Source organism: Muscardinus avellanarius (assembly GCF_963383645.1).
Source record: "Muscardinus avellanarius genome assembly, chromosome: 21".
NCBI lineage: Eukaryota > Metazoa > Chordata > Mammalia > Rodentia > Gliridae > Muscardinus > Muscardinus avellanarius.
The window spans coordinates 18,460,574-18,482,723 of NC_137807.1; the positions used below are offsets into that span (position 1 = coordinate 18,460,574).

Consider the following 22,150-nt stretch of genomic DNA (forward strand, 5'->3'; position numbering starts at 1 on the left):
TGTATTTTCTCCCATGGAATGATGGTGCCACTTCTGTTCCACAAAGACTACCCTTTAACTTATACATTATCCAAACATTCAAGACCCTCAGGTTCTAGTTCAGCTTATGCTCAAAGAAGAGCCGACACCAAGTAGAAAAATGGCCAAAGCAGATGCCAAGAATCTACATATTAAGCCAGGCATGGCAGTGCATACCCATAATCCCAGTACTTGGGAGGCTGAGACAGGAGGATCACAGGTCTGCAGCCCACCCTGGCAACTTTAGCAAGGCCCTCAGCAACTTAGTGAAACCCTTTTCAAAAAAATAAAATAAAATAGGGCTGGGGTTGTAGCTCAGAGGTAGAATGCCCCTGGGTTCAATCCCCAGTCCTATAGAAAAAAAGAATCCACATACTAGAGTTCTGACACCACCTTTTTGAGTATTTGTTTCCTAACTATACAGACTTCTAACATAGTTCCTTAGCTTTCTAGGAAAGGATCTCAGAAATCACAAGCAGCAAATCAGATTCCTGAGGGGGAAACGCAGAAGACAAGTGCCACATCAGACAACAGGGAGAGGGAGAATAAGGGTGCCAGGCCTGTGCACTGCACAACCCCAGTAGGTACTGTTCACATCTTACAAGATACAAATGGCTGTATATGAGGAAAGGTCAGCTTTTCCTAATTTGCACAAACAGGCCCTTTGAGTTGAAGTGGTAAAATGCTAAAAGATTAAAACCTGAGCCCTGCCCCTAAGGAGGTTACACTCTAATGCGTGTTGCAACTGACTCCCAATTAATAAGTAAAGATTAAATTTGTGGTGGATTTCCTCTTCTGAAATAGTTTCCATTGAAGCAGGCAGGGGGGTTGATTTTTTGCATGATGCCCCCCACAGCAGTAGACTACCTGAGCTAGATAAGACTCTGGCCAGGCTACACCTTCCAGCAGCTCAGTCCTCTTTCTTAAAAAGGTACTAGAACGCCAGGCGTGGTGGCACACGCTTGTAATCCCAGTGCTTGGGAGGCTGAGACATGAGGATGGCGCAGGTTCAAAGCCAGCCTCAGCTACTTAGTGAGGCTCTCAGCAACTTAGTGAGACTCTGATTCCAAATAAAATATAAAATAGGTCCAGTACCACAAAATAAAATAAAATAAAAAGGCACTAAAACCTTTTTACCCACAAGCCCTCTCCCACTCTACATTCTAGGATCCCATTCTTATTAGGCCCTTCCTGACATTTAACTACACTAACCCAAGCACTGCAGAATTATGCCAGACACCATTTGCAAAGGCGTAAATAATATTGCAGGGGGAAACTAAACACACATCTCTGCTCCCCATCTCAGCCCCGGCTGCCAAAGTCTGAGAGCAGATCGGCCCAAGATCCCAATTACTGATGATGGCACCTATAACCATGATCTTTGCTAATATATAATAGGAAAAGTGAAACGGCATGGTGGCACATGCTTGTAATCCCAGTAGTTAAGAGTCTGTAGTCAGCCTCAGCAACTTAGTGAGGCCATAGTGACACCCTAGAGAATAAAATAGGGCCGGGGGTGTAGCTCAGAAGTAGAATGCCCCTGGGTTCCATCACCAATACCATTAAAAAAAAAAAAAAAAAAGAATGAGGAAAGACTGTCTCAGGATGGGGAGAAGGGAGAATTGAAAATAAGGATCCGGGCAAGCTTGGTGGCACATACTTATAATCTCAGTACTTGGGAGGCTGAGACAGGAGGATCAAGGGTTCGTGGCCAGACTCAGCTACTTAGTGAAGCCCTCTGCAAGTTAGTGAGAACCTGTTTCAAAAGTAAAGAATAAAAAATAGGACTGGGGGTGTAGCTCAGAAGTAGAATGTCCCTTGGCTCCAATCCCAGTACCAAAAAGAATAAAAAAGAAAGCAAGAATTAAGGAGAGTTCTATTCTTCCTCCGTCCCCCAGTCAGCCAAAAGGCAAGGGATACTGGCAGGCTCCAGCATGCAGGGAAGACATCCTACATGAAAAGCCTATCACCCCCAGCCCTATTTTTTTTTTTATCCTTTATTTTGAAATAGGGCCTCTACACCCAGCTACAAAAGAATATAAGAAGACCAGGAGGGGTGGCACACACACTTGTAATCCCAGCATTCAGGAGGCAGAGACTGGAGGATCACAGTTCACGGAGAGCCTCAGCTACCTAGTGAGGCGCTTGCAACTCAGTGAGACCATGTTTCAAAAATTAAAAGAAGCCGGGCGTGGTGGCGCACGCTTGTAATCCCCGCGCTTGGGAGGCGGAGACAGGAGGATCCCGCAGGTTCGAAGCCAGCCGCACTGGCTTAAGAGACCCTGTTTCCAAAAATATATATAAAAATGGGTCTGGGAGTGTAGCCCGGAGGTAGAAAGGCTTCCAGGAACCCCAGTACCACCAAAAAAAAAAAAAAAAAAATTAAAAGAAAGCCGAGTGTGGTGGTGCACGCTTGTGATCCCAGCACTTGGGAGGCTGAGACTGAAGGATCGCGTTTCGCAGGCAGCCTCAGATACTTAGTGAGGCCCTTTGCAGCTCACTGAGACCCTGTTTCAAAACAAAGACTAAAAAATAGGGCTGGGGGTGTAGCTTGGAGGTAAAATGCTTCTGGGTTCCATTCCCAGTGCTGCAAAAAAAATAGAATAAAAAGACCATGCTCACTTCGGCAGCACATATGCTAAAATTGGAACGATACAGAAATTAGCACGGCCCCTGAACAAGAATGATACGCAAATTCGTAAAGCATTTCATATTTTTGTATTTTTGATAAGTACTTGTGTTCACTGTGCACAAAGTTCACATTTATGTCCTAACACCTCAACTTCATAGATGTCCCAAAGTGCCAGCGTATGGTAATAAGTAGAGCTTAGTGAATTAGCCAATGTGTAAAGACCTTCTTGTCATATTTGTTAAGAAAGGGGCATCTTGGGCATGGAATTGTTACCCCCCAGGCAGTGTGTATCGGGGCTTGTTCACCCCGCTGGCTGCAGAGGGGCAGAAGCAAGTGCATTGGGGGGCGGGGGGTTCTCAGATTTCCATTTTGATCTTGATGTGGGCCACTGGTGTATGTGCATCTTCTGTGCTGTTCCGTAGTAACGCCTTAATTCACTGGGAACACGCTTTCAGGCTAAGATAGTAGTAGAAATCTGATAATTCTTAGAAACACGCTGGTATACTCTTGCTTTATATCTCATTTTAAATCAAGCATTAAGAGAATGTAGTATTTTATTCAACTCTGCCGATACGTCTATCCAAAGGCCTGTTTTTATTTCTATCTTCAGTGAAAACTTCGGCCCAAGGCAGGATTACAAGTTTTTTAACTGACTGATTTGCTGCACTATATCCTTGGTTATCGAAAATACTCTTGTAGCTTTGGGATTTGGGATTGAATGCTGATGTGCGGACAAGCACAGTACAACTGCGACCTAGTGGCATGTTGTGTATGTATAAGCAGGGCTAACGTCTAGATCACACACGTGGCACGTTGTGCATGTATAAGCAGGGCTAAGGTCTAGATCACACACGTGGCACGTTGTGTATGTATAAGCAGGGCTAAGGTCTAGATCACACACGTGGCACGTTGTGTATGTATAAGCAGGGCTAAGGTCTAGATCACGCGCGTGGCACGTTGCGTATGTATAAGCAGGGCTAAGGTCTAGATCACGCGCGTGGCACGTTGCGTATGTATAAGCAGGGCTAAGGTCTAGATCACGCGCGTGGCACGTTGCGTATGTATAAGCAGGGCTAAGGTCTAGATCACGCACGTGGCACGTTGCATATGTATAAGCAGGGCTAAGGTCTAGATCACACACGTGGCATGTTGTGTATGTATAAGCAGGGCTAAGGTCTAGATCACACACGTGGCATGTTGTGTATGTATAAGCAGGGCTAAGGTCTAGATCACGCAAGTGGCATGTTGTGTATGTATAAGCAGGGCTAAGGTCTAGATCACACACGTGGCATGTTGTGTATGCATACAGGAACGGGAAGGTCACGGCCAGCTATGCCGCTCGTGACTGATGGCTTTGCTCTTTGCTTCTCGTGCTTTGGTTTCCTGTAGTGCATAGACTAGCTTTAGGAAATAAAGGTTATTTTATAAACCTAAAAATAAAATAAAAAGACTAAAAAATAGGTGTAGCTCAGAGGTAGAACGCCCCTGGATTCCATCCCTAGTACCATAAAAAAAAAAAAAAAAGAATATTAAGAAAGAAAACTAAGCCAAGCAGGGCATGGTGGCGCATGCTTATAATCCCAGTACTTGGGAGGCTGAGACAGGAGGACAGCAGGTTTGCTGGCCGCTACTAGTGAGGCCCTCTGCAACTCAGTGAGATCCCGTTTCAAAATAGAGAATAAAAAAATAGGGCTAGGGGTATAGCTCAGAGGTAGGATGCTCCTGGGTTCGATCCCTAGTATGGGGGAAAAAAAAGAACTTAATGCTATCTAGTATACAATAAGGATTCTAGGGTTTTCTATAATATCACCTTACAAGAGCATCTATAGGGAATAATTTCATACAGAACTATTCTGCCCCCAGCCCATGGCTCTTTTAGAGCCTCCCCCTTCGGAAAACAAGGTTGGCATGACAACCAAGTCACCAGTTACCGTGGTCCCTAACCACATCCGCTGGGGCTTGGCATGCTGAGACCTGTGCCAGCTCTGTTGTCTGTAGGGCACTCCTGGCCATAATACGCAGCAAGCTATAATCAAGTCAGAAACCACCACATTCATATAGAACTCAGCTCAACGTAAATATCCATTAAATGTGAAAACCTACGGTGATGCAGTGTTGAGACTGCAAATTTAAACACAAGAGTCAGGAAATGCAAAAATTCCCATTGCCACTGGAACCAGAAATCACCCACACGGCACATTGAATGCCACAAGCCAGTTTATATGTATCCTCGAGATTTAAACCTAATAACTTCCAAACTATATATTATCTGCTCATTTAGTACCTAGAATGCGGGTGACATTTATTGATGGGCACTGGAGCATTGTTGGAGCAACAGGCCATGAAAACACTAACAAAAGAAGTACAAGACATCACAGACAAACTCTAAAATACTCCTGAAGGTCCTGATACCACGGACTTGACACTGTCCCACAATAACCGAAGAATAACGAAATACATGAGCCTCAACATGCACAACTAAATAAAGCAGAAAAATCTAATGAGCAGAAAACTCTTAAGTGCTCACTAAAATGAAACGTAAAATTCATGCGAGGCTTTTTTATTTTTTCTTCCCCTATTTTTTGCAGTACTGGGCATGGAACCCAGGGGCATTCTACCTCCAAGCTACACCCCCAGCTAATTTTTTTATTCTTTATTTTGAAACAGGATCTCACTAAGTTGTGGAGGGCCTAAGTGGCCGAGGCTGGCTGCGAACCTGCGATCCTCCTGTCTCAATCTCCCTAGTACTGAGATTACAAGTGTGCACCACCATGCCTGGCAGCATAGCCTCTTTAGAAATACTACTATAGTGCTTTAAAAATCTGCTCCCCAACCAGGACTTTTCAAGATCAAAGCCCATGCTAGGGCTTTGGGGAGGGGGGGTCTGAAGAATACAGTATACATTTAACTAATAACTCACATATAGTTATTTTGGGAGTCATTCTAAAGCTACATATTAACTTTTGCTGTTCCTGCAAAGTACCTAAGTTTTATTTTATTTTGCTCTGTTTTTTGGTGGGAGGTACCAGGGATTGAACTCAGGGGCATTCCACCTCTGAGCTACACCCCAAGCCATTATTTTTTTTATTCATTTATTTTTGCAGTACTGGGGATTAAACTCAAGGCATTCTACTTCCAAGCTATACCCCAGCCTCATTTATTTATTTATTTATTTATTTATTTAGTGGTATTGGGGGTGGAACCCAGGGGCATTGTACCTCTGAGAGACATCCCCAGCCCTATTTTTTATTCTTTATTATGAAAAAGGGTCTCACTGAGTTGCAAAGGGCCTCACTAAGTAGCTGAGGCTGTCTGCGAACCACGATCCTCCTGTCTCAGCCTCCCGAATGCTGGATTACAAGCGTGCTCCACCAAGCCGGCTATTTTTTTATTCCTTTTGTTTTTTGGGTTATATTTTTTCTTTCAGCTATACTCCCAGCCTATTTTTATTCTTTATTTTGAAACAGGGTCTCACTGAGTTGCAGAGGCCCTCACTAAGTAGCTGAGGCTGTCCATACACCGCGATCCTCCTGTCTCGGTGATGGGATTACAAGTGTGCACCACCACGCCCAGCTCTTTATTTTATTTAGTTTTGGGTGGGTGTGGGTGTGGGTGTGTGTGTGTGTGTGTGTGTGTGTGTGGTGCTGGGGGCTGAACCCAGGGGTATTCTACCTCCGAGTTATACCCCCAACCCGATTTTTTATTCTTTATTTGTTAACAGTCTCACTGAGTTGCAGAGGGCCTCACTAAGTAACTGAGGCTGGCCAAGAACCTGCAATCCTCCTGTCTCAGCCTCCCAAGTACTGGGATTACAAGTGTGCGCCACCACGCCCAGCAATATTTTGTTTGTTTTGAAACCGGGTCTCACTAGGTTGCTAAGAATCTCACTACTTGCTGATGCTTTCCTCAAACCTGCGATCCTCCTGTCTCCGCCTCCCAAGTACCAGGATTACAAGTGTGTGCCACCACACTGGCTCAGAGTTGTAAGTAACACCAAAATACTGCACATATTTAAATTAAACACATCTATTAAAGTCTGTGGTCAGGCTGTGAGGTTCTCTTCCCCAACATGCTCAGAAGAACATGGCGAGGATAGCCACACACCAGGCTAACAGAGCCAGAGGGTGTCATCTCCCCACCCAATCTCCCTTCTCCAGAATTCCAGAAAGCACAGGCAAGGTGAAATTATTTTGTGAGTCTGGTCCATCCTGACTATTTGGAATAGTCCTAGGACACACCCATGTCTGAAAACTGCTGGTGAATAATTGCTACAACCATAGAAAGTTCTTCCTCAAAGAGCCAAGCTTTTCCTGGCCACGCTAACATCCTTCTAACTATGCTATCCCGAAGTATGACAGTCTAGAGGCATTTTAGTTCAGTATCTGTTTTACATGCAAGGCAATAGAGGGATGGCGTGTTCTGGCTCAGAGGAATAGGCTGGTTGGTAGAACTAGGAAACTCCTGATGAGAAGGACTGGAAGTCTGGCTGCAGATGTGGAAGCTGGGTAACAAGAGTAGAAGGCAAAAATGGCGATCAGGGATGTTGAGGTGTAGAAATGCATTCAACAGAAAGACAATCAAAATAAAAGGCACAAGCCGGACGCGGAGCCGCACGCTTGTAATGCCAGAATTCAGGAGGCTCAGCCACTTAGCGAGGCCCTCTGCAACTCAGTGAGACCGTTTTGAAATTAAAAACACTAAAAAAATAGGGCTGGGTAGCTCAGAGGTACAATGTCCCTGGGTTCCATCCCCAGTACCACAAAAATAAAAACATAAATACAGCCGGGCGTGGTGGCGCACGCTTGTAATTCCTGCGCTTGGGAGGCAGAGGCAGGAGGATCGAGGCCAGCCGTGCTGGTTTAAGAGACCCTGTTTCAAAAATACAGAAAATAGGTCTGGGAGTGTAGCCCAGAGGTAGAAGGGCTTCCAGGAACCCCAGTACCACCAAAAAAAAAAAAAAAAAAAAAACATAAATACATAAAGAAAGAAAGAGAAAGCAAGCAAGCACACACGCAAGCATGCACAAAGGGAGGAAAGCCCAGGACCCACTCAGGGATCAAGGCCTCAAACACCCAGGTCTCAGAGCCGGCCAGGTCCCCTCTTAGCTCAGTAGCAAACAACTAGATATAACAAAAGATTTGGGTTGGTTGTTTGTTTATTTGTGGAGTAGGGGGATTGGGAACTGAACCCGTGAACACTCTACCTTGGAGCTACATGCCTGGCCCTTTATTACTAAGTTGTAGAGGCTGTCCTCCAAACCTGCGATTCTCCTATCTCAGCCTCCCAAATACTGGAATATGATCAAAGATTACTTCAGAAATATGCATCTGGTGGGAAAAAGAAGAGCTGATAGGAAGAAGGAGAGTAAGAGACAGCTGCACAACATCAGGCACAAAGAAGTAAGGCCAGCAAGAGGCAGGGCAAGCCAAGAAGAATCTTGACTTTTTTTTTCTTTTTTCCCTGCGGTACTGGGTATGGAACCCAGGGGCATTCTACCTCCAAACTACACACCAAGCCCTATTTTTTATTCTTTATTTTGAAACAGGCTCTCACTGAGTTGCAAATGGCCTCACTAAGTAGCTGAGGCTATCCACGAACCGTGATGCCCCTTCAGCCTCCTGAATGCTGGGATTAAAAGCGTTCGCTACCATGCCCGGCTAGGCCAAGCAGGATCTTGAGGACACCACCTCCTTTTGCCTGGACCACAAGCTAACTTGATTAAATGCTGAAACAGGCCGGGCGTGGTGGCGCACACTTGTAATCCCTGTGCTTGGGAGGCGCAGATGGGAGGATCGCATGGGTTCAAAGCCAGCCTCAGCTGCTTAGTGAGGCTTTCAGCAACTTAGTGAGACCCTGTTTCCAAATAAAATATTTTTAAAAAAAGGTCTGGGAGTATAGCCCAAAGGTAGAAAGCCTCTGGGTTCCACCCCCAGTACCACCCAAAAAAAAAAAAAAAAAAAAAAAGCTGAAACAGAAACCACGCCCACGCCTGTAATCCCAGTACTTAGGAGGCTGTGACAGGAGAATCACAGGTTGAAGACCAGCAACTTAGTAAGACAGCTTCAAAATAAAACATAAAATAGGGCTGGGGTATAGCTCAGGGGTAGAATGCTCCTTAGTTCAATCCCTGACACCACATACAACCAAAAAAAGTTGAAATAGCTTTGCAAGTCAAGCTTGCAACGTTCTTTTATGTGCCAGTAGCTGGCTGCTCTCTGCCTATTCCAAGACTGAGGCACTTTCTGAAAAGATGCCAAGTCTTCGGGTACCCAGTGATATTCCAAAAATTATACAAAGGTGCTGACCACACAATATCAAATGCATTTAAGGGGAAATATACAATCGGGTACAAAGAAAAGCATTCTGTATGAAGTATGGGACAAGCCTTGGCAGCCAGGACCACCTAAGTGGCAGGCAGCCTTCTGAAGCAGAATGTACTCCAGATAAGATGAACCAAGATAATACTAGTAAAAGCATGCCAGGGACCCTAAAGAACAAGGCTCATGGAAAACTTTCTGAAAATCAACCACTAACAGTGGGATTCTGCTCTAGGAAGACCACCATTAGGGAACCCTAAGACCTGAGTTCTAATCCCAGCTCCTCTAATGACCTTGCTGACAGGTGCTCACTCTAAGAGAGCGGAATGGTACCATTTTCAAGGTGCCCATTAGCTCAGAGTAACCCGCCTAATTAAAAGAAAGCAAGGAAGCTAGGTGCGGTGGCACATGCCTGTAATCCTAGTGAGAGCCCCAGCATCTCAGGGAGACCCTATGCAATTTAGCAAGACCCTGTTTTCAAAATAAAAAGTAACAAGGGCTGGGGGGTGTAGATCAGGGGTAGAAAGCACCACAAGATATTAATTAATAGAAAGCCAAGAGAAAATGGAAATTTCTATACCGATGTAAAAAAGGCACTCTGGTCACACGAGAGGCTAGTTCAGCCTTGGCCAGCTGCATAACCTGAGGCTCCTGGGGTCTGCTGGTGGACATCTGACACACCAATGTTGGAGGAAGAAGATAAAGAAGATTCCCCAAGCACAACTTAAAAGAGTTCAACTTCAGAGTTTTCAGAGAGATAGAAAGTATAGTAAATGCCAATGCCTGCAGCAGCCAGGCCCTGCCACAGAAACTTGTGACTTAGAGGGCTTATGTTCCATCTGAAGGGGAGAGGAGCCACTGTACCAGAGCAGACGTTACCGCACAAGAAGGTGAACCAAATACTGCCAGATCTTTTTCTTCCACAAGAGTTGATCTGCACATAAAATGTCTCGATATTACAGAAATGGAACAAAACACCTAGAAGCCATTCTCAACCCATTATGGGCCTGCTACCTATCTATTCATACTGTGGATTAAACCCAGGGGCATTCCACCACTGAGCTGCATCCACCGCCCTTTTTATTTTTTACATTTTGAAAAAGGGTCTCACCAAGTTGCAGAGGCTGACCTTGAATCTATGATCCTCCCGTCTCAGCCTCCCAGGTACTGGGACTACAGACGTGAACCACCACACCCAGCTGGGCCTGCTATTTAGACTCACCTCCAAGAGTCTGGTGCTTAGCTTTCCTTGTATCTCTCTCTGCCCACCAGCAACTGACATTGTCCCTCTGAAATCAAGAACATTTAATCAGCCTTTCTGAACCCAGGCTGCTCATAAGTCTGCCCTGAGAAAGAGGCAGGACAGCCAGACAACAGGAAAGGTAGCAGCATCCTCCCCAGGCGACTGAGATACTATGTCAGATACCTATGTACCTAACCATAACTCAGATCTTGTGACAGACCAAAAAAAAAAAAAGTCAGGATTTCACTATTTACTAATGGTAGGAATATACAGACTTTCACCTTAGAAAGTTTTTTGTTGTTTTATGGTGGCTTTTATTTTTTTTAGTGGTACTGGGGGTGGAACCCAGAGGCTTTCTACCTCTGGGCTATACTCCCAGAGCTTTTTTTTTTTTAATTTGGAAACAGGGTCTAAGTGGCAGCGCGCACTTGTAATCCCAGGATTCAGGAGACTGAGACAGGATGATCACGGTTCTTGGACAGCCTCAGCTACTTAGTAAGGCCCTCTGCAACGTAATGAGACCTTGTTTCAAAATAAATAAATAAATAAAGGCCTGGGGGGTGTACCTTGGAGGTAAATGCCCCTGGGTTCAATCCCCAATGCCTCTAAAAAAGAAAAAAAAAAAAAACTACCAGCTCATGGGAGAAAAATAGCTTCTAAAACGCAAAATGTTAACAGAGGTATGTGTAGATAGGATTTTCTTTTTCACATTTTTTTGTATTTCCTAAGTATTCTATAGTAAATCAGTATTGTTTTCGTAATTTAATAAAGCTACAGATGCCGGGCATGGTGGCGCACGCTTGGCGCTTGGGAGGCAGAGACAGGAAGATCGCGTAGGTTCGAAGCCAGCGACGATGGCTTAAGAGACACTGTTTCCAAAATAAAAAGTATAAAAATAGGTCTGGGAGTTTAGCCCGGAGGTAGAAGGGTTCCCAGGAACCCCAGTACCACCAAATAAATAAATAAGCTACATATAATTTAGGAAAAGTTTGGGCCCTAACTATAGAGAATGAAAAACTAATTTGTTCTAACACTTTCACTTAAAACATATACCAGGTATATTAAAATATATCTGGGTCCTCAGTCAAATGGTCAAGGAGCTTTGGCTTCACGAGTTCCAAATTCAATCGCAGTTCTGTGGCCTTAAGAAACTTACTTAGATAGACTCAGCCTCAGTTTCCTTTGTAAAGTAAGGTTAATTGTAAAGTAAGGCACATTTGTACGGGAGAACTCGGAGAAATAACATCCCCAATGCAACAACAATACGATGCATAAAAGCTCCTTTTCTTTTCTAGACTGTACCTACCATAGGAATCCAGTAATTGTCTGCTGACAGATTAGCATACTCAAATTAACTCAAATTCAAGCCGGGTGTGGTGGTGCAGGCTTGTAATCAGCATTCAGGAGGCTGAGACAGGAGGATCGCGGTTCACGGCCAGCCTCAGCTACTTAGTGAGGCCCTCTGCAACTCAGTGAGACCCTGTTTCAAAATAAAGAATAAAAATAAATTGGGCAGCTGGGCGTGGTGGCACACGCTTGTAATCCCCACACTTGGGAGGCAGAGACAGGAGGATCGCGCAGGTTCGAAGCCAGCCGCGCTCGCTGGCTTAGGAGACCCTGTTTCCAAATAAAAATATAAAATAGGTCTGGGAATGTAGTCCAGAGGTAGAAGGGCTTCCAGGAACCCCAGTACCACCAAAAAAAAAAAAAAAATGGGCAGGGGGTGTAGTTCAGAGGTCAAATGCTTCTGGGTTCCATCCCCAGACCCGCCCCCCCAAAAAAATTAACTCAAAGTTCAAACAGAAATCAAGTCTCAATTAAATTATTACGGCATTGGATGAAATATTTTTTATGGAATTAGAGATTGAACCCAGGAGCATTCTACCATCAAGCAATATCCCCAGCAATTTTATTTTTTATTTTGAAACAGGATGTCATTAAGTTGCAGAGGACCTAAGCTGCTGAGGCTAGCCACAAACCTGTGATCCTACTGTCTCAGCCTCCCAAGAACCGGGATTACAAGTGTGCACCACCACGCCCAGCTTGGGTGGAATCTTGCATACACTTGAAATTGAACTGTCCTTTGCTCTTTTAGTTTAAAAAATGCAGCAGCTTCTGCCCCAGGAATCCAGAAGTACTTTTGTGTGTGTGTGTGTGTGTGTGTGTGTGTGTGTGTGTGTGTGTGTGTGGTACTAGGGGTGGAACCAGTACCTCTGACCTACACCCCCAACCGTATTTTTTGTTCTTTATTTTGAAGCAGGGTCTCACTGAGTTGCAGAGGGCCTCACTAAGTAGCTGAGGCTGTCCGCGAACCTCGCCCAGCCAGAAGTTCTCATTCTCACAAACATTTTTTACACTGAACTTCTAAAATCATCAAAGTGTTTTTTTCTCCTGAATCAACTCACTTCCAAACAACTGTATCATACCAGCTGCTAGGAAGAAAAGAGGATTAATATCACGTCTTACAACACATCTTAAGAGTAATAAAAATAAAATGCTCTCCTTTGAACCACAATGGGCCGGCTGACCTTATTCTTTTCACACTATCATGAGTCAACAGAGCTGCTAAAAGTCAGATTTTAAAACATCTAGTTCAGGCTACAAATAGAACAAAGAGCCTCCACTCTTTACCTCCTGCCTGTTCTGTTTGACAGGTACAAAGACATGTCTCCACAAAGGGGTTATCAGCTTTAACCTCAAAAAGCAGGTAAAAATTAGTCAGAGAAGACCAGACTGCTCAAATCCACATATTCTGCTGTGGCATACAATGGGCCGTCCAGGCCAAACTCAGCACCAGGGCGAGGTTCCCTCTCCCAGGGTTTCTCAGCCTCCTACGGACCGTCCTACCAGACAGAACACGTCCCCGTGCTGGTGACTGACTGCTTGCAGTCTGGCCCCTGAACTCTGCTGCCTAAAGGCAGGGACTGAGTCTTACTCATCCACGTTCCTTGCCCCGCCCCATCCAGGCTCTGGTGGACCAAGGGCACTGCAGAATGTCTGCCGATGGAAGGAGCAGGGAGAACCCACAGCTCTAGGTTCTTAAAGCCTCTTAATCAATGCTCAGGGAATGTGAGGGCTGCGCAAAGAAAGGTGACGAAAATGGGACCTAACTTCTTGGGAGAAAGCCGGGCAACTCCCAAATGGCTCTAAAAACTCAGCCACAGGAAGGAGCTGTGTCTCACACCAGAAATCCCTTTAAATGCCAGAGCACTTCAGCCCTCCCAGCTTTCCCAAACGCCAAAAACAACGGAAGTGCCATCAAGTGACAGTTGTATACTTCAAGTCACTGGTCCCTTCCCAAACTTGGCAGCCTGGCTCTCAGTGGAAAAAACAAGTCGGAATGAGCCTTCTATAATTAAAAAAAGAAGAAAGATGGAAAGGAAGGAAGGAAATAAATCTGTGTGAGGGCTGGGGGTTTTCTCGGTTGGAGTTACAGACCCGTTTCCTGGCCAATCGTTTCGGGTTCAAATTCGACTCTGAACTCCATCATCAGTTCACATAACCCCATCACAAGACGTGCCAAGTGAAGCAGCCTGTGAGAGCAGGAATGTCTTAGACTCAGACCAGGGCTTGCATCTCAGCGCTTCGACGGACTCTAACTCTGACAGTGACTTTACCTCTCTGCTCTCAGCTTCCTCATCTAAAAACGTGATAAACGTCATCGACCTTGTCTGTTAAATGACAGCAAAGCACTGTGCCCAGAACCTGGCCCCGTAAGCACCTGGCCATTAGTTTTTCTTCCTTTCTCCCTTCGCTCCCTCTCTCCTTCCTTTCTGGCTTTTAACTCCTGGGCTCAAGTGATCCTCCTGCCTCAGCCTCCCAAGTACTGGAATTACGGGTACATGCCACCATGCCCAGCTAGTGGCTTGTGTGCGTATGGCACTGAGAATGGAACCCAGGGGTATTCTATCTCTAAGCTACAATTCCAGCCCCATTTTTATTCTTTATTTTGAAATGGGGTCTCATTAAGTTGCTGAGAGCCTCACTAAGTAGCTGAGATGGGCCACAAAACTGCAATCCTCCCATCTCAGCCTCCCAAGTACTGGGATTACAAGTGTGTGCCACCATGCCTGGCTCACTTTTTGTTTTGAAATAGTCTCACTAGGTTGCAGAGAGTTGCACTACATTATTGAGGCTGTCCTCAAACCTGTGATCCTCCAGTCTCAGCATCCCAAGTACTGGGATTACAGGTATGTGCCACTACACCTGGCTTAGTAGCTTTTTTTTTTTTTTTTTCATTTTTCTTCAGTACTGGAGGTGGAACCAGGGGCTTTCTACCTTTGAGCAACACCTCCAGCCCTATTTTTGATTCTTTATTTTGAAACAGAGTCTCACTGAGTTGCAAAAGGGCCTCACTAAGTAGCTGAGACTGTCTGTGAACCAAGATCCTCCTGTCTCAGCCTCCCAAATGCTAGGATTACAAGTGTGCGGCACCACACCCGGCTTAGTAGCTATTTTTAAAAGCTCTGACAGAGGAAGACTTAAAGAGTCAAAATCTAAATTAATTAGAGGTTAAAAATAAAAAGGTAACCACTCAAGCTCAGTATACAACTGAAGAATGCCTGGCTTTAGCTGATCCTAAGGCATGCTTCTGCAGGGAGAGAAAGGCTGCAGCCTGGGAGCAGGAGACCTCAGTCTTAAGGTAGTTTGTCTCTTCCCTTCCTACATGGCCCTAGGCAAGGTGCTTTACCCCTCTGCACTTCAGTCTCCTTATCTAAAACATTAAAGGACTGCATCTGGTTCTTTTGATCACTGAGATTGGTAAATATCATTTTTGTCATGCACTACAAATCTACATTCTCCGTACTAGGGAAACATCACCATAAGCCAAGATTTTCACATGGCATATATTCCAACTCATGATGATTCTGAATACCAAGCCTTTACGGTTACTCCCAGAGACACTAGAGAGTCAAATATTTTTCTATCCATAGCAGCTGCCCGCATTACGACTTTCTCAGGACTCTAGGTTTTATCAGGAAAAAGATATCTTCAGACTTTTATAATGCCAACTATCTGGCTCGGAACACACATGCCCCACAGAGATCACTCCCATACAACATGGTATTATGATCTCCCCCCCCCACCCCGGGGGTCTACTAGTCCAAAAACCAGAGAGCCGCCCTTTCCATCCAATCAAACAAACTTCTGATAACAACAACCAAAAAGATAAAGTATGGGGCTGAAGATATAGCTTAGTGATAACGTGTCTGCCTAGCATACAGAAGACCCTGGGTTCCATTCCAAGCCAGCGAGGGGAGAAGGGAGGTGGGAGAGAAGAGAGAGTGATCCTGGAATTAATTAGCCGAGCCAAATGAAGCTGTCTCTTTCATTAGTCCACCCCACGAGAGGCGCTGTCTGTCTGATGTTTACCCTAAATCCATCATTCATTCAATAAGTATCAAATGCCTGATAAGTAACAGGCACAGAGGGCCCAGGGGTGGGTCCAGGGATGAACAAAAATAAACAGCCCTGCTCTCCCCGGGGTCTAGGTCCACCAGGGACGGTATGAGGAGCTGCTCTTAAGGATTTCAACTGACAGATGCACCACTTCATTTCTGAATGAACTGAACACGCTGCTCTCCCAAATCCTGCATTCAGATCATCAGCTCCGTGCCCTTCATCTAAGTGCTCTCACTTATCCCAAGGGTGACTGGTGCATAACTGGAGGAGATAGGTGCACAGGAAAGAAGTTGATTCATTGTAGATAATGGACGCCTTAGGGCCTAAGGACACAATTGTATGGGAAAACCAATAGGGAAAGATTATCAATTACCCGTGTACACATCTGCCTCCATGAGAAACCAGAATACAACAGCAACACAGAAAAGGGCTTCTGTTAATGGTCTATCAAACGAATGTGCTCGGGAGGCATGCGGACCTGCAAACCTCTTCCCGCCTACTCTTGCCAATTTAAGCCCCATGCCACGCCACTCAAATTCTTCATGCTGGACTATTCGAGCATTAGACGGAAGCTGTTCTTTTCATCTTGGGAGGGGTAGCACTATAAAACTACCCAAGAAGTAAAGCTGTATGTTTTCTCCAGAAAAAAGTGCTCATTCACAAGAATGAATGTGTATCATTTCAAAGGTTCATGGGCCATCTCTGGAAATCTGCGACCCTCAGGTTTCAGAACTCCTATGACCGTGGTGGCACACACTTTTAATCCCAGCATTCAGGAGGCTGAGACAGGAGGATCGTGTTTCGAGGGCAGTCTCAGCTGCTACTTAGTGAGGCCCTTGGCAACTCAGTGAGACCCGGTTTCAAAATAAAGAATAAAAAATAGGCCGGGCATGGTGGCGCACGCTTGTAATCCCCGCACTTGGGAGGCGGAGACAGGAGGATCGCGCTGGTTCGAAGCCAGCCACATTGGCTTAAGAGACCCTGTTTCCAAATTTAAGAAAATATATAAAAATAGTTTTGGGAGTGTAGCCCAGAGGTAGAAGGGTTTCCAGGAACCCCAGTACCACCAAAAAAAAAAAAAAAAAAAAAAAGCCTGTAGGTGTAGTTCAGAGGTAGAATGCCCCTGGGTTCCATCCCCAGTACCAAAAACAAACAAACAAACAACAACAACAAAAAAAAATTAGATTGAATTAATGTCAAAATCCTAACCATGCTATCCCACTATGATGTATGAATACAGTGCACCAATAAAATAAAATTAAAAAAAATTAAAAAAAAAAAATCCTAACCATGCTGAGCATGGTGGTGCATCCTTGTAACCCCAGTACTTGGGGGGGGGGGGCTGAAACAGAAGGATCGCAGGTTCACAGCCAGCCTCAGCAACTTAGCCTTCTGCAACTTAGTGAGACTCTGTTTCAAAGTAAAAAAGTACTAGGGGTATACCCTGGGCCCAATCTCCAGTAACATATAGACACGCACACCGTAACCAGCCAAGTTCTGTTTATTTGACAAAAGTAAGACCAAGGTAGCCAGATAGACCTGATCAGGTTCAATCCAGGTCTTATCATTTTCTAGCTGTATGAGGTTAAGGAAGTGAACTTACCTCTCTCGGCCTGTTTCCTCCTCCAAGAAATGGGCTAACCATGCTGCTAATTTCATGTTAATGTCAGGACAAGATGAGCTACCAAGTGGCATGCATGGCACAGTGCCATGGTCACAATAAAGGCTCATAAACGGGAGCCGTTGCTGCCTTCCCTTCAGTCCACAGACCCCCACATTTACCTCCCACGTGTGTCTTCATACATATTCAGAATTGTATTAGGAACTCCCATGAGATCCTAGGGTACAGCACCAAAAATAAGAGCCCCTAAGAATTTATAAGGTCACCAAACAATGGCCCTAATTTACCCCCCCCCGAAAAAATCAAAATGTTTGGCTTTAACCCATGAAGGCCCATCAGAAAAGACAGTCAGCAATCCCTTTCTGCATAAATCCAGTTCAGCTGTCAGCCTGTAATTGTTCTATTAGGCCAAGTCAATTTTTAGAGGCAGGCCTGTTAACTTAAAATGGAGATGAAAAGAAAGCATTTGATCAAATGCTAAAACTGCAAAAATTCACTGACAAGGAAACAAGGCAGAGGAATTAGTTTCCCAAAATTATTCTCTGCGATGCTTTTGGTTCAAAGTGGATATTTAAGAACCTCAATCACCCTCACTAACCTGCCACCCAGCTCTCCACCCACCCCTAAGAGCTAAAAGAATCGATTTCCTCCTTAATGTCCATTAAGCTCTTAACCTAGGATCCAGAAAGACTGATTTTAAAGTTACACAGAACCTACTACCACTGGATTCCTTCGACAAATGAATTTCTCAAGCATTTCTAAATATTTGACTTTAAGGGGGAAAAAAATGCATTTCCACTTTAAAACAATCTTTCATCTCTAGCAATGCAAATTTTCTTTGTTTGTTTAACCAGTCCACATACCACTAGCCAGTGTTTAATCGGGCCTTTATGTAACATCTCCAACCATGTGGGCTGCAGAGCCAAGTCTAAAAGTTTCAGATAATGATCTCATTAACGGCCACAAATTGGTTCAAAGATGAAATATGTTATCAATATGTCTAAAAACCCTTTAAGGTTCCACACTTCGGCCCTACAAAAGTATAATTAACTCCTCCAGCACTCAAAACTACATGCCTGACACTCATACATGCAAATGAGCTTTAATGCTGCATGCATTAGATAATAGTAATTAATAGAATCTCATACCCACATATTTTACTTACAGCTTTCACAGATGGACATATCAAAAAAAAAAAAAGTGTCTCTTCATAGAGACTATACTGGTGACCTGGGATAGTTATTTAAGCTTAAAATGTACTAGGGGAGAACCAATAGTCTTAGTGACTAATCCCAAGATTTGAATTACTATCCCCCATACACACAAACAGGCTTCTTCCTACCCCAACCAGCAAAGGACTAAACTGGTACTCTAATTAGAAGTGGCTGAGCAAGCCAGCCCGTGATAAGGTATCTACTGTGTAAATGTACATATACACACAGATACTTCCATTAGTATATAATAGAAAAAGAAAAAAAAATCAGCACTACAAACCAATGTCTTATCTTAAAATTCTTAAAGCAGAGGGACTTTTCAAACAGGCTTTTTTCTCCTCTCCACCAAGAACAGTATTGTTATAAAAACCCCCGCGGAAAATAACAAAAGCAATGCTATATTGCTACTATTTGGCTTTAGTTATCAAAAAATAAACTCTGAAGTTCATAAAATCACACAAAGTTTTTAAGAGAGTAAGTCAAAGGCTTTGAGAAGTTCAAGAGGACTTAGAAATCCTGATTAACCTGAAGGTGATACCTATTTGTTTCTACTCTCATTCTCTCTCTCTCTCTCTCTCTCTCTCTCTCACACACACACACACACACACACACACACACACACACACACCTTATATTCCTTCTCAACAGTCCTAAAACATCAGCTTTCCTTACATTAAAAAAAAAAAAAATTTTTTTTTCAAGGCTGGTAGACAGGGGCCACAACAGTTCCTTCAAATAGGCAGTATTTGAAGAATAAAAGCATGCCAGCCTTTGTACACGCTGAAAGCCACACTGCACTCCATCTGTGGACACAGAGAGTTCAACAAGTTGGTTACAATAAAGTTATTAAAGCTATAGAGTCACCAAGGAATGACTATTCAGACAGCTGATAAACTCACCAATATTACTCCAGTTGTAAGAGAATTAGGGGCAGCTATTAGTGACTGCTTAACAGGTAAACTTATTAAATATCATTAAGTCATTTTTCTTTCCTTAGCAACTGTTGACTTAATTTCTTTTTTTTGGGGGGGGGTGGCGGGGGGTTAGGCTACTGGACCACAAAGAGTTAGATAAGCACTTCAAGAAGTTTCGAAAGAGAATATTTTCCTTTCTGCCAAATGCATACATTATCTCTCTACTCACAAGGATAAAGTAGTTACGAATGGTGTTTTCAAACTGCTAATTTTGTATTAAATAGTGAACCCAACAGTGAACTCCAAAGCATAGCCCTACTCCTAATGGAGAGCTGGCCAGACAAACTACCGTGGATAAAGAGTACAAGTTAAAACACTGCAGATAAAAATCACAAACTTCAAAAGTCTCCTTCCAGTGGTGAAGTGCCACACTAAAACATCTTTCCCCTCCCCTTTGGAAGGCTGCAAATCAAACTTTTCTAAAGCCATCAGGGCAGAGTGAAAGCCTCGGAGACAAGGAGTCACAAGAAGGGAGATTTAAAAGATTCCAACTATTCTTGAAGGCTGCAATAGAAATGTTTGGGAATCTTCTGCAAAGCATGTGCTCTGAAGCTTTTATGTTGGAGATGGTGATCAGAACATAGGGGGGGGAGGAAATAAGCCCGAAAGCCTGTGCCAACATCCGTAGTCACAGAACTCAATCAACTGTGTCCCTTCCATTTGTCAGGCACGAGTTTAAGACGGGAATAAGAGCCCTGTGCGGCAAGGCTGATTAATCGCAGCGGAGATACCTCCTCTCACTTTGTACGGACACACCTCTAAGGAGCCGAGCTATATTAGCTCTGGCAGGGCTCTGAGTCGACATCAGAAGAGGAAAGGAAGAGGCTGTCTACACCCTGGACAGCTATGCGGTCATTCCCTACAGTCCCGTTCTCTTCATAACTCGCCGCAGAGTGAAGTACACAAGGCCCAATGCTTAGGCCCCGCAGGAGCCAGCCCATCTCCCCAGATGGTTGAAGGGCCAGCCGACCATTTCAAACCACCCCCACCAGAGGCGCGCTTAAGAGCGGCCACCAGTGCCCCGGCCGTCTAACAAGTCGATAAGCCCGTGGCCGAGGAAGCGGGAAACCTGCCAGCTCCCCGTGGCAGAGGTTTCCAGGGAGATCCCTCCTCCACCGAGTGGGCACGGGGTCCGGCTCTCCCCCGCCGGCTCGACAAGGAACGCGGTGCCCTCCCGGGGGAGCTGGGTGGAGGCCCTGTCACCGGGCGGGCTCGGGACCTGCCAGCCTCCACCTCAGTCCTGGGCCGAGGGGCGCGCAGGCGGTCGCCTCCGTCCTCTGCAGCCCGGGGCGCGCAGCGGGGGCTGCCCGGCACCGCCACCCGGGGCGCCCGGACCCCACCTCCCGCCCGCGGCCGCGCGCGCGTGCACCCGGGGGTCGGCGCCCAGGTGCGCGGCTGCAGGTCGGCAGCCCCCGGGCCGCAGCGTGCACGCGGGGAGCGCCCCGGCCCGCGACGCGGTCTCTGCAAAGTTGGCGCTCAACAGGTAGCCCCGGGACTGCCCGCCGCCCGCCCGCCGCCCGCCGCCCGCCCGCCGCCCGCCCGCCGCGGGGTCGCGGGGCCCCCGGAGCCATCTTGTGGCGGCCGCGGCGGCAGCTACCTGCACGATCTCGCCCTCGGCGCTGAGCGTGGCCCCGGCCCGCGAGAAGCGGCCCGTGAGGCCGGTGGTGTAGGTGGTGTAGTCGCCGCTCGGGCTCGACTCGAACAGCACCACCTCCACGAACGCCGTCTCCTTGGCCCGCGCCGCGCCGGGGCCCGCGGCCGCCAGCAGCAGCCCGAGCAGCAGCGGCAGCGGCGGCGGCGGCGGCAGGCGGCGGGGGCCGCGGGGGCGGCGGCGGGGGCGGCGGCGGCGGCGGCCCGGGGCCCCCGCGCGCCCGCCCGAGCGCGGCCTCATGGTCCTGCGGCGGGAGGGCGCGGAGGGCGGGCGCGGCCGGGCATAGTCGCGGGCCGGCGGGACCGAGCGCGGGCGGGCGGGCGCCTACGGCCCCATCGCGGCGGCGGCGGCGGCGGCGGCGGCGGCGGCTTTGTGGGTCGCAGGCTGCGCTCCGCTCCCCCGGCCGTCGCGCCGCGGCCCTTTCATCTGCTCCACGTGAGGGGTTATCCCCGCCCCCGCGGCGTCGTGACCCGCGCTCGCGCCCTCCCCGAGCTCCGCCGCCGCCGCCGCCGCCGCTGCTGCAGGGCGCGGGAAGGCGGGGCGGGCGCGCCTCGGGCGGCGGGGGCGGGGCCGGCGGCCGGCGCGCCCCGCCCCTCCAGGCCCCGCCCCCGGGCGTCGCGCCACGCCCCCTCCACCATCTTGCCCCGCCCCTCGGCCGCGCTCCGGCCCCGCCCGCCGCCTCTGCTCCGCCCCCTCGGCCGCGCTCGGGGCCCCGCGGCCGACATTGCTCCTCCAGGGGGCCGCGGTTCGGCGGGAACCGAGCCCGCAGCCTTCTCCCGGCCGAGGAGCGTCCTGGTCCGGGGTCCGGAGCCTGGAGCCATTCGGGAGCGAGAGGCCTCGGTCTTCCTGGCTCCCCGGAGCTTCAGCCAGAGTTGCCGCGGGTCTGGGCTCCGGCCCCAGGCCCTCCATCCCCACCCCCAAGCTCTCAGTGGGAGGAGCCGGGGGGTGGGGGGGTCTCCCGGAGTTCATCTTTCTGCAGCCCTGGCGACCACACGTCATGCACCACCCCCTCCAGAGAGTTCTGAAACTGAGTCTTACCACGTGCAGAACCTCTTCTCACGCACCGACTGGTGGCTG

The 22,150-nt window shown here is 47.1% G+C and overlaps 1 protein-coding gene across 1 annotated transcript in view; it reads right to left on the reverse strand.

The window, feature by feature from the left end:
• ZNRF3 (zinc and ring finger 3) overlaps positions 1-21,313 on the reverse strand; it is a gene marked incomplete at both ends in the record, with an annotated part of 170,991 nt that extends 149,678 nt beyond the window's left edge. Inside the window, one exon of the mRNA XM_080717792.1 lies at positions 21,020-21,313. Within this exon, the coding sequence (XP_080573918.1) occupies positions 21,020-21,313 (294 nt within the window). The remainder of the gene's footprint in view (positions 1-21,019) is intronic.
• Positions 21,314-22,150: the final 837 nt, after the last annotated feature.